This window comes from Amblyomma mixtum, chromosome 8 (genome assembly GCF_055824585.1).
Source record: "Amblyomma mixtum isolate Tamu chromosome 8, ASM5582458v1, whole genome shotgun sequence".
Classification (NCBI taxonomy): domain Eukaryota; kingdom Metazoa; phylum Arthropoda; class Arachnida; order Ixodida; family Ixodidae; genus Amblyomma; species Amblyomma mixtum.
The window spans coordinates 79,895,604-79,908,371 of record NC_143019.1 but is presented as its reverse complement, the minus strand read 5'-3'; the positions used below and the strand labels follow the sequence as shown (position 1 = coordinate 79,908,371).

General features: G+C 47.9%; 1 protein-coding gene across 1 annotated transcript; it reads right to left on the bottom strand.

Moving 5' to 3' along the window:
* Positions 1-8,748: 8,748 nt before the first annotated feature.
* LOC149333161 (sulfotransferase ssu-1-like) lies at positions 8,749-12,148 on the bottom strand. The gene is made up of 2 exons (XM_089557665.1): positions 12,069-12,148; positions 8,749-9,739 (listed from the first exon to the last, which is right to left on the bottom strand). Exon 2 carries the CDS (start codon positions 9,715-9,717, stop codon positions 8,749-8,751), a length of 969 nt encoding a protein of 322 aa, XP_089413791.1. The 5' UTR covers positions 9,718-9,739; positions 12,069-12,148.
* Positions 12,149-12,768: the final 620 nt, after the last annotated feature.

Below are 12,768 nucleotides of genomic sequence, written 5' to 3'. Positions count from 1 at the left end.
CAACACTCCGATAAGGCTAAACAGCGCCGCGAGTACTCGCTGTCTGTATTGCAGCGGCTGCCACCCAAGCCAACTTGGCGGAGAAACCGGCCAGACGCAAGACGGCTCTGCTGTCGAAAGATGGCCGCGCGCACCTGAAAAAGGTCTATAATACATGAGTGTTGATTTTTGTAGAGTGTCCTAAACGAGGGAAGCTTAGAGGACGTAATAGGCGTGATGAAAAGTCAGAAACATGTGTATTTTGCGCATTTTCGAGGTAGTAGCCACGCACGACTGGAGAGAATATATGTGTCGGCGCAGTTTTCTCCTTCCTGTGAGCAGTATGAAGTGAAGCGTCATTGAGTGACCACTGCTTAGCTACGATAACTTTGGGAATAAGGAAGCAGCGTAAAGCAGAAATTAACTGCGATATGTGGAAACTAAACTGTAAGGGATCGGTAGTGTACGCGGGGTCATCGGAACGCGGCTGGGGGCGCTCAAAGCGAAGCGGCTACTTTCTTGAAACGCGGTCGCTCGCGAACGCGACGGGAAGTACGGGTGTCCCCCGCCCCGCGGAACCGATTCGCGCACGTGCCGGCACGAATGTGTATTTGTGTTTGTTTTTATTTTTATTTTGTGGTGGAGAAAATGTTCTACTACGCCCATGCTGGCACGACCGTGCGTTTGTGTTTGTGGAAAGGGCGTTTTGTCTTACGGGAGCTGGAGTGCTGGCCAGGCTCTCGATAAACCAATCATGTGGACATTGTAACATGATTGGAAGCCACCAAATGTGGGGCGGGCCTTTAGGGCTTTAAACCGGGCCCCAGAGCCGGAATAAGGGTTCTGCGCTAAGGTGAGATGTTATGCATCTTCGGCTATACCGAGTAGGAGCCTCCCCTAATGTTAGCCAGATCCACCTTTTGTTGTTTTGTCCTTCTTGCTGCTTAATGTCTCTAGTGCCTAAATTTGTATATGCTGTAAATATCTGTTTATAAAACTTCAACTTTCCTTTTATCCCTGCGTCTAAAATCATCGCAAGACCGTCTCTGACGGGGCACCCCTGGTGCGAAGGAACGTTTCAGTCTTCAGTTAAACAAACCGTCTCTGGCGGGGCACCTCTGGTGCAAGGAAGATAGAGAACCTGAACTTTACATAAACTTAAGGTTTATAGAAGAGGACATGTTTTTAAGAAAAGTTAAGGAAAGCATGGATATGTTTATGTCGTGTCCGGTCGCTGTGTTGAATGCAGCGAAGACGCACACGGTACTTTAAGACTTCGTTTATTTAAAGCCGATGAGGGTGCGACCAGCGTCGACCGAGGCAGGAGCCGAACTGGCCGCCCGAAGAAAGGAGGGAGTGGAGAAGCGTCCACGGCAGGGAGTGGCTTCCCAGAACAGGAGGAGGGTGCGGGGGCGCACCGTGGGGGGGGGCATCCGGCGACAGCGTGCGACGAGGGGCAAGCGGTCGTTAGGAGGAGGATGCGAGTGGTCGTTAGGAGGAGGATTGAGTGGTCGTTAGGAGGAGGATGCGAACTGTCGTTAGGAGGAGGACGCGGGGGCGCACACACACAAAAGCAATAAGGGGACACAACACTTCCTTCCCCCTTAGAAAGTTGCCTGGTATCGTGCAGGGGGTCGGCGCTCACGCGTGGAGGCGCGCTGGCTTTGTGCGCTCGGGGGAGAAACACTTGTAGGCTGGCTGTTGTTCGCTGTGTCTCCTGGGTCTGTCCTGGGCGAAGTCTCTTCTTCCGGGAAGAGGTGCCAGGCTATGTGGGAAAATGGTGCACGTGTTCTCTCCGCTGGCGGACAGCTCTCAGACGGCGTCGTAAATCTACGCAGCTGGTTGAGATGTCGGCGTGCTACTGTGCCATGTATGTTGACGAGCCAAGAGCGCAGGCCTATGCGTCTGACAATTGTAGCTTCCTCCCAGCGTGGCTTTTTCAGAAACTGTCGGGCGAGGACGCGCTGCCCCTCATTAAGCGTGCCGCAGCGCGGAATTGCTTTTTCTTCCCGGAACGTCTCTGCCTTTGGCTCGGGGAGGATGGCTGTGAGCTGGGTTCGCATTTCACGCTCGAACATCATTTTCGAGGGGGTCTCGCCTGTTGTGCTCTGAACCGTCGTGTGCTGCTTGAAGAGAAAGCGCGCAAGGCGGCGCTGCAGCGAGCCTGTCTGATCTCTTTCAAGGGCGCGTTTTAGCTCGGCTACGTAGCGCTCGGCTTGTCCGTTTGTCGCTGGGTGGTAGGGGGCCGATGTAACTGATGAGATCCCGTTGTCGCGATAAAACTTGAGGATCTCCGCAGACACAAACGGTGTTCCGTTGTCCGACACTACCTTGCGCGGCAGGCCGAACGTTGCAAATAGTGATCGGAGGTTGTCAATGACTGCTGCCGAAGTCGTCTGTCCCATTTGCCTTATCTCAAGCCACTTTGTGTAGGCATCTACGACCACAAGGAAAGTGCAGCCCTCAATTGGTCCTGCAAAATCAATGTGCAGTGTGTGCCATGGTGTGTCTGGCTTTTCCCATTCTGGGACAGGAGCTTTCGGCGGGGCGCTCCGGCTGCTCTGGCAAGGCTTGCATTCTCGCACCACTGTTTCGATGTCGTTGTCAATGCCAGGCCACCACATGTAGCTTCTGGCACACTTTTTCATTGCAACGATGCCCCGATGTCCGGCGTGGATGAGAGACATAGCTTGTGCGCGTAGTTCTCTCGGCATCACAACTCGGGACCCAAATATGATGCAGCCGCGATGGGTGCTCAACTCTGTAGCTCGCCTGCGGTAAGCGTCGAAGTTGTCCCCTTTGAGTTTATGCACGTTGCCTTGTTGAACAGCTGTGTAAACTAGGCGGAGAGCTGCGCACTTCTGCGTAGATGCTGCAACTGTGCCTGCTGTAAGCGGAGGTTCTGGCAGTGCTTCGAACATCAGAACGTCTCCTGGTGGAAATGGTTCGTCAACAGTTGCGTCTAGTGGCAGACGGCTTAGCGCATCGGCGTTTTGATGTTTGCCGCATATCATCACGCCTAGTGGAGAAAACCAATTTCTCCCTAGAAGGCTTGATCCTGTGCCCTTCACAACAAGCAGAGGTAGCGTATGGGTCTGGCCGTTGTAGTTAACCTGCACGTTGGCAGAGCCCAATAGTGGCAGATTCTGTCCTGACCACGTTCGCAGGTGCGTGTCGTCTTGTTGCAGGGCGGGTGCGTCAGATGGCCATGAAGTTCGGAACGTGTCCTCACTGATCAGAGTACAGGCTGCGCCGGAGTCCACCTCGAACTTAATCAGCTGGTGATGTACGCTTACTTCTGTAAAAATCTTCGGTCGCGTGCCGAGATTCATGGTGTTCAGGTCGTACAACACAGATGGTGTTGCTGATGTTGTTCCATGGAGATCAGATAGCGGCGTATTCTCTGAGGCGTTGACGCTGTGATTAGGCTGGGAAGGTGACTTTATCTTGGCAAGTCTCCGTTTCGTAATGCATGCTCTTTCGATATGCCCTCGCTTGTGGCAAAAATTACACGTGGCTGACTGGAATCGACATCCCTGGGGGTTGTGTTGGTCGTCACACCGCCAGCAGCGTTGTGCCTTTTTGACCGATTTTACAACAACAAAAGGCTTGCGCACCTGGTTGCTTGTCTGGTGTACCGGCTCGGTGTTCCGGCGAATCCCTCTCTGCTGGTGACCGGCGCTCTCCGCTCGAACGGCGATGTCGTAAGCTTTGCTGAATGTGAGGTCCTTCTCAGCGAACAGGCGCTGCTGCAGTGACTCGTCACTCAGTCCGCACACAAATCTGTCGCGTAACATCACGTCCAAGGGAAGCATGGTGGTGTTAGCAGAAGAAGCTGCGTCTCCCTCCTGCCCGGTAGCTGTTGTCGACAGCGTTCCAAAATTGCAGTCGGCAGCGAGCTTCTTGAGCGCGGCTACGTAGGCGCTCACAGTTTCTCCTCCCAGTTGATCTCGTCGTTGGAAGCGAGCCCGGCTGTAGACCTCGGATGGCCTTGGGTCGTAGTGCTTTTGCAGCGCTTTTACGATGTCGTCGTAAGACACTGCCGCTGGTGTGCTTGGCTGAATAAGGGCGCAGACAGTATCGTAGGTCTGCTCCCCGCACAGCGTCAGCAGGTTGGCCCTCTTCAAGGCTGGGTCTGTGATGTTGTTAGCTTCAAAGTAGAACTGAAGGCGTCCAACCCACGATGACCACGATGAGCCGTTGAACTCTGGTATCTGATTGGGAAACCCTCGCGTAGCCATGGCTTGTCAATAGCGTTGCGTAGCGCGGGTCGAATCCACTTTCTCGTCGCCACTGTCGTGTCCGGTCGCTGTGTTGAATGCAGCGAAGACGCACACGGTACTTTAAGACTTCGTTTATTTAAAGCCGATGAGGGTGCGACCAGCGTCGACCGAGGCAGGAGCCGAACTGGCCGCCCGAAGAAAGGAGGGAGTGGAGAAGCGTCCACGGCAGGGAGTGGCTTCCCAGAACAGGAGGAGGGTGCGGGGGCGCACCGTGGGGGGGGCATCCGGCGACAGCGTGCGACGAGGGGCAAGCGGTCGTTAGGAGGAGGATGCGAGTGGTCGTTAGGAGGAGGATTGAGTGGTCGTTAGGAGGAGGATGCGAACTGTCGTTAGGAGGAGGACGCGGGGGCGCACACACACAAAAGCAATAAGGGGACACAACAGTTTAATAATAGTGAAACAGGATGTATTCAATCTTGGGAGCGCTTTAAGCAGAAGGCGAAAATCCATGCGATTGAGCGCTCAAGCATAAGAAAGTATGGGGGAAGAAGAAGAAAAGCCACTGCAGCAGCTTCTGGCGAATTAGGGCGCGAAACAAACAAACGGTGTGCATGTTCATGCATGTTATAAAAGGCGTCAAAATTAGGCTAGAACCTTCAGATGCTCACAGGTAGAGAGGGGAGCGATAAGACCACGCACGGAGAAACAGCTTACTGGCTTTATGCCAACAAAACGCGCGCTCTCAAATGAAAAGCGATTCCTACGGTGGTACAAGATCTCAGTTATCGAATACAAAAGACAAAACCTCAGTGCTGAAAGTAAAATTTCGAGTGCAATCGTGGAACATTACCGTGGGCTGTTTTCAAGCAAAGCACGAAGTAAAGAAGAGTGTCGGAAAAACTTTCGGCCACTTATGCCAATATTAGGAAATGAGATTACTGATGAACTAGAGAATAAAATAAGTATTAAAGAAATCGAGATAGCAATTGATGAATTGAATGCCGGAAAGTCCCCGGGATCTGACCGTTTGAGTGCGGCCTTCTATAAGACCTTTAAATATGACCTTGCCACTATGCTTTATAAGCTTTTCAAAGAGTGTTTTGAGGTCGGTAGGCTGCCATCTTCGTTTAGCAATGCTCATACGGTCTTAATTCCTAAAACAGATGACCCAGCAACGCTATTAAAAGTAACAAGCTACAGGCTGATTACGTTAACAAACGCTGATTATAAACTTCTGATGAAAGTGCTAGCTAAGCGATTTCAATAAGACATCAAAATAATGTAGAAGATCACGAAACGTGTGGAATAAAAACAAGAAGCACATTAAAAAATATTCATGTAGCACGCAGCGTGCTCGAGTGCTGCGATGCTCTAAACAAGAAACTGGCTGTGGTTCAAAATGACAGAAAAAGCATTTGATCTGGCGTCTCATGAAATACTCTATTAAGGCGGAAGCCTTTAATGCCTCATCGTTGTAAGCAGCAGTTGTCGACAGAAATGTCACGCTTTTCAGTTGGTCGAAACGGCCGTGACGTCACAGTGCGCGAATTTGAAACGGGGCCAATTGTACCTTGGCTACTAACCATGCAACCAATTAAAGGGATCGTATAGTGATGCTCCAAGTAAGTTTGAGTGAGTTTAGGTAATTGGTTACTTCACCAATCAGTCTAATTAACCTTTCTAGTCAGACCAGATAAATGAATAAAACCGAGTAGGAAATTGGCCGAGCTTGGGAATCGAACCCCGGTCTCCGGAGTGCGAGCCGAGCACGCTACCACTCCGCCATGCCAGCTCGATGGTTTGGAATGAACAAAGGTGCGTCTAGTGAATATGGTGTCTTCACTCACTCCCATCTTCCTCCCTTCCCGTTACGGCGAGGTTTAGGTGTCCACCGATATATCAGAGTCAGATATATTTCCTTTCCTCAAAAACCAATTTACCGACGAGCAAAGCGTATTTGTCCGCCTTTCAGATTGGTCCAAATTGTCGTGACGTCACAGCGCGCGAATTTTGACGGGTGTCCACCGAAATATGTGAGGCAGTTACTGCGCAACTTCCTTTCCTCAAATGGTTTTCGACTAGTGTCTACTGAGATATGTGAAACAGTTACTGTGTAATTTCCTTTCCTCAAATACAATTTTCATTCTCTTCATTACGGCCCCTCTTTCTTCTTTCACTCAAACTTCCTCCCTTCCTGTACGGTGCGGCTCAGGTGTCCACCGAGATGACAGAGAATTACAGCCCCATTTCCTTTCCTCAAAAAGCGTTGCGTTCAAAGGGCAACGCATCGCGCCGAACGGGTGGTGGCGTTCCTTGGACACCGTGGCAGCGCTACAACACGTTGTCGCGTTCCACTCTTAAAGGCGAACCTTAAGCGTCATTAATTGGCAGTTAATTAATGTACCAACAAAATGTGCACTGAACAATCGCGTAGCAGAATGCAGCACTCAGGCTTTCGCCTTTCACCACTTTAGCCGCTAAAGTTGCTCGTAATTTTTGTTTGTTGGAACATAATGTTATTGTTTCGGTTGTTCTAAAAGGGGTAAAAATGGCTTATGCATGTTGCTCGGCACGCCTTATGATAAACAAAAGGTTATCTGAAAGAATTGATGTAAGGGCATCTTTTCGGCAAGGATGTCATTGTCCTCTCTGCTTTTTGCTGGTTATTAGGAGCCTTTATGTAGGAGGATAACTGCGAATGAGTACATTCGGTGTTCTAGTTTGGGAGCGTGTGAGTTTAGAATAGTGGCATACGGTGATGACGTGGCGGTCTGTTGTGAAAACCGCAAAAGTATGGTAGTAGCGTTACAAGTAACCAAAAGGTATTGCTTGCAAACTGCTACCGCAGTTAATTTAGACAAATGTCTCGGAGCCTGGCATAGGCAATGGAACTTAGAACCAGAATTGTTCTGCTGGGTCCGATGGACAACAATTCCCGGAGTTTACTTGGGAGTCCCGCTGGACAATTATGGGGGAATACCGATTACTGCAATGAAAAGCGGAATAAATGCGGGGCGGGATGAAAGGATGGATGCGCCGTAGTGTTTCCATTTCCGTGCGTGCAGCTGTATGTGAGCCCTTTCTTGTGGCAAGGGTCATGTATTTACGTCAAGTATTGTTCTGTGCCCGAACCGATATCGAAAAGTTCCATTGTGTTTCCGCGGTCTTCATTTGGGCGTCCAATTCGGAGCGAATTCGCAGATAATCTCTTTTGGAGAGTAAGGGACGGGGTCGGTCTTTAATGCATCTATATGTGCAGCAGGTTCTTTTAACGTTTTCTTTTTTGCGTGAGCATAATGACGCCTTCCTACGAACAGCCATACAAATCATGTTATCCAGTGCACTTCCAGAATTAATTGCCTCTTCGTGCAATGCCCGGATGTACACAGTGTCTCGCTTCCTGCGAGAGGTGGTCTGGTCGTTGAGGGTTTTGCGATTGCGGTTCCCTTTAGAGCATTTAGCGAAAGTAACGACGAAGCGACTATACAAGGATCTTATTGAACAGTTGTTCCCAGCGTCATTGTACAGAACTTTATACTTCTTAGGTGAGTTAAGAATATGACTGTTGCATCTGGCGTCAAAACATCCTTTTTCAAACTGCAAACAGGAACCCTATCAGTAAAAACATGGCTAGAAAAAAAGGGCCTCTTTGTTCCTTGGGGATCACACTGGCTCTTGTGCAGAAGACCAGAGACGGTAGAACACGTGTTCCTGGATTGTTGGGATGCGGTGTTCTGCTAGGATGTTTCACAAATAACCCTAAAAAAAAACTTGCAATTAACACCGTGCGCAATTAGGAACCTGACCACTGCAAGTGATGTTGCACAGTTTGACCAGATTACGTTATTGGAACTTCACTGTATTTGGATCAGTAGAACGGCTGTTAGACATTGTGACTTGGGTGCCCGATCGGTATGTGATTATTTTGTGGAAGCTATGGGTAAATTAAAAGTTGTCTTGAAGCAGCCGGGCTATGCGGATGATGTATTGAGTCTCACAGACCAACTTTTGTTGATGAAAGTTTATCAGACAAGGTTTTCTGCGAAGAGGCTAACAACTACAATATTTTACTGATGCATTTATTCATGGAATTAGGAAAAAAATTCATGGGGAGCCCATAATAGTTTCCTCGTCCTCAAAAAATTGGATAATATTCGACTTGACTTCAAAGCATCCAGAAACTGACACTCATGTGAAAATACTTTTTCTTCATAATGTATTGCGACATTCATAGTTCAAAAATTTTTCCTGTTGTGCTTCACTAGCCTTGCTTTGTGACCCTTTCACCTTAACACTGAGTTATTTTGTGCTGCCAAGTATGTATGACTAAGGGCCCCAACTAGCTTCGGCCATCGGTCCAACAAGTTTTGATCTACTGTATTTACTCTGAGCAAATAAAATAAATGGAAATGGGAAAAAATTGCCATTGGAAAACTAGCTTTTTCTCTCCTTCGTTAAGGTTAATCAAGGCAATCCATGGACATCTTTATCCGAGGAAAAGAGCTCGACGAAGTATATTTTGCAGATAAGAGCAAACGCAGGAATTTTATTTGTCATCTTCTATGCCAGCTGCTGCTACAGCCTCGCTTCGGATGTGTTTCCACAGGTCCATCACCGGCGATATTTCTTCCGTCCGTCTTATCGCAGCCTCCATGCGTCGGAGGTGTTCTGGCGAGAAATATTCTTTCCAGCTGCCGACCTTGGCTTTTCTTACGAAGATATATTTACTGCTGCCAGATTTATGTGCATCCTTCCATGCCTCTTTATGGCTTTCACTCACTCTATTTGATGGAGGTAGTGAGTTCATGTCCAAATTTACATTCATGACTTCTCTCATGTTCTCTGCCGCGCAGCGTTCAATTAGCTTCTTGAGTAACTCTTCGTTTTCTTGCAATTCAAACGCGTAGCTATCTCCAAGGAAACGCGCCAGTTTCAGTACCGTACCCTGCGTGTCTTCGATCAGATCCTCATAGCAAACGAAGAACACATTGGGCTCCTCTTTAATGGCATAACCAGAAACTACGTGGGCAAAGTAGGTGCCATGACCAAGTATGCCCTCACTGAGGAAGGACTCAACAAACTCATCAAACGAGCCATCCTGAAAGCGATAAATGTTCACGTTGGTCACGAAGTTGAAAAAAGATACGGCCAAGTCCCAAGGGTTCCGAGCTACGTAGATGTACTTTGCTTCAGCACTTAGTGCCCCCTTTCGCTGTGGAAGGTGAGTTTGCAGCAGCCGCAAAGGCAGGCTTGGCTTCCAACCTTCCAACTCTGATATTCCAAGATAGCGCACGTTCTCATTGAACTGCGCACGAGAGCTCACGGGCTGGCCTCTATGCAGTATGAGCTGCACAATGTAGAGAACCCAGTGCGTCCCTGCTTTTGGGTAAGAAAGCAGTACCAGGTCACCCTTTCCTGGATGAAATCTGAGCGCGTCCCTGAAGAGGTCCGGGATGTAGTGAGGACCCCTCGGTTCGCCATCTATAAGCTGAACGTGCGGCTTCCTCTTCGCCATGAGAAGACTTCAGACAACCCACCTGCACAGAATTATTTTCAAGTAAACAATATGAAGTAAATATCCGATCATGATGATTACCTTATTTTATGTATCTCCTTGCATTGCACTGCTACGCTCTGGCAGAACCGCTTACTTTCACCGGGGTGGCGCTTAGATTTTATACGTCTAATATTTTAAACCAAGCAAAGCATGGCGAACTTTTTATTTTTTTGAAGCCTATCATTTGGGAGTGTAATTAGTTATATATTAATCATTTTGGAAGATACTTCGTGGAAAAAGTACAAGAAAACAATTGGTGCTTGTGATCATAACCCACGACCTCCGCATCTCGTGTGAAGTACTATGTCAACTTATCTGCAGCTCGAGGACATTTATGGTCCCAAGATTAAATCACGCCAGTGGCGTGTGGTTGCCTACCGTACTGCTTTAAATTGGTTACGTAACTAACTACCCGCTTTAAAAAACTCAACGGAGAATTTCTTTGGGCTTTGCATGCTTCTTGCTTGCTTCTTTTCAACATGTCTTAAAGGGGCCCAGAAACACAATCTTAGTTAACTGTTTTGCCTGTTGATTGCATACAGTGAGTTATAATGGTGCTATTAGCGTCGGTAATACCGCGTACATTCCGTTTTTTAACATTTTAATGTCCTCCCAAAAACAACTTCATGGCTCTGATGGCGTCGCCACACAGTGGCGGGTTTTTAGCAGCGGATATGACATCACCTGGCGCAAGCTTGATGACCGGACAAACAGTAAATATACTCCAAATTGCGTGAATAAATAGAGACACATTTTTTCACCTGTCTGCGTTTTATATTAGATCGACAAAAACAATTTGTTTGTTTTAGATAAAAACCCTGCAAAGCAAGTAAAATAAAAATACACCACCAGGGGCGCTCTGGCATGGAAACAACGCTGCCAGTCACACAGAGAGCAGGCAACCATGGAGTACAAACTTCCGCGACGTGCTCTGGCTGGCTGTTTTGATTGGTTGCGCCAGGTGCCGTCATTGGGAGAGCGAAATAGGAGTGGGAAGCCCCGCCAAAATCGAGTTGAGGGCAGCGTTTTGTTTGCTTGTACTTTGAAATTTCTTCACTGAATAACTCCCGTTCCTGTGCATCGATTCCTGTAATTCTTTTTAAGTCAGCATCTGTGTGACATAAAGAACCCACCTGAAGTATAGCCGGTATTCCCCCAGGCAGTGTTTCGCAGCCCCTTTAACGAGCCCCTCCTCTCGACTCCCCAGTCTGGTGGAGCAGCGACGAAGACACCATTACTGAGTGCCTCTGAACGGGAGAAAAACAAACTATAAGAATCTTTTGTGGGCGAGGAGCGCTGCGCGCTTATGCATCAGAAGTTACAAATATATCGCTCAAATGGAGATGGTAAATAAGCGATTAATGAACGCCTGTTTCATACATTTTTGTTCATGTAATCATTCTTTTATCTGGAATGAACGGTGAAACTCTCTCTGTACAAGCGATAGCTATACTGCTTGACGCTTTCAAAGGTTAAAAAGACGATGAAAGCGTGGCGTCATAGTGAAGGGAGAAGAACCGTCATTGGCCGCTTAGGGAAGAGACGGTTCATTTCAGTTATAACGACAGAAGTGGATGTCGGCAGTGTTGCCGAACTGCGGTGGCGATTTTTATCAAAATTCTGGAACCAATTTCCTACAACTTTTGAGCTTTATTAGCTGTTTCGTTTAATGCGATATTTAACGATATACCGGATGACTGTAAGGTGAAGAGAGGGCAAACGCTGGCTGTGAGCTGAAGCTTTATTGGAGAGCGCATGCATATTGTAGGCCTACAGCAAAGGCCAGAGACTGGAGACGCCGGTTATCGCTGCGTAACAGCAGAGTCAGCGACGGCTGTCGGTGCTCTTTTCTACAGTGCAATATATGCTTCTTTAAAGTTTTCAGCGCACAAAAGGCGAAAAATTCCTGTGCCCAACGCCATGATGTGACAAGGGCCCATGAAAAAAACGTTTTTGCGCTATGCCTGCTAACAACTGATGCTTTAAGATTCTACGGCCCCAGCAGCCTCGATTAATTCTTAATCGTTTGTAGGTATATCTAACACAAGTTTGTATGCCGCAGGGAAGCACGCATATAAATACATATTTGCAGCCATTTGCTAAAACGATTTTCATTAAAGGCAGTGTTCAGGTTTTTATCATAAGAGTGTTCGGAGGGTATTATTTCGATTGCATATTTCATGTGAGAAATGGGCGTATGTGCGCGCCGGAACCGTCTACATGTTAGCCTCCATGACTGCTCTTTTCATCCCTCTATTGCTGGTGCGCAGTTCAGAGAATTCGATAGCAGCTGAAATATCCACACTTACCCCAGTACGTGCAATACGAATAGAAAAGCTTGTACCAGGCACCACAGCGATAAACCTGAACGCTGCGACGTCTGATGGAGGACAGACAGCACTCTTTTTATACATCACCTCTGTTTATCGAGACCGCAGGGGACATGCTTTCTGATTTTTGTTAACTGCGCACCTGTCTCCTGTGGAAGATTACTTTTTCAGGGACATGTGCGCTTCCCCTACGCATTGGCCTTTATGATGCACGTGCTGTACTAACATGCGCCTTTTTATATTTCTGCTTTGAAGTGCGAGAGAGGTTACTGCCGTAAGTTACCGAGGAAAACAACAAACGGGTTGAACTGCGCATTCCAGTTGGATCCAGTTTCAATCAAATAGATTCAGTAGGTTAGCCAGTTGGACTCAGAAATCTAATTCGGTATCCCAGTGGATGTTTTCACCTCCACTTTGGCGGTCTCCAATAAGGCGTTCCATTGGAGTTTACGAGTGGTCATTGCAACTGCAGCTTCCAACTGGCTTCGATTAGCTTCCAGTTAGAAAACACAAATGGAACCCAATGGTTTTCGCATTGCGCTGCACAAGCACAGAACAACGATATAATGAAGTAACTGAGAAAAAATATATTAGCAGCATAATGTGCTGAATTGTTTTCGCCATTCCGTAATCTCTCCAGTCGGGATTATATACAATAACTACACTAAACGGAGCAGCG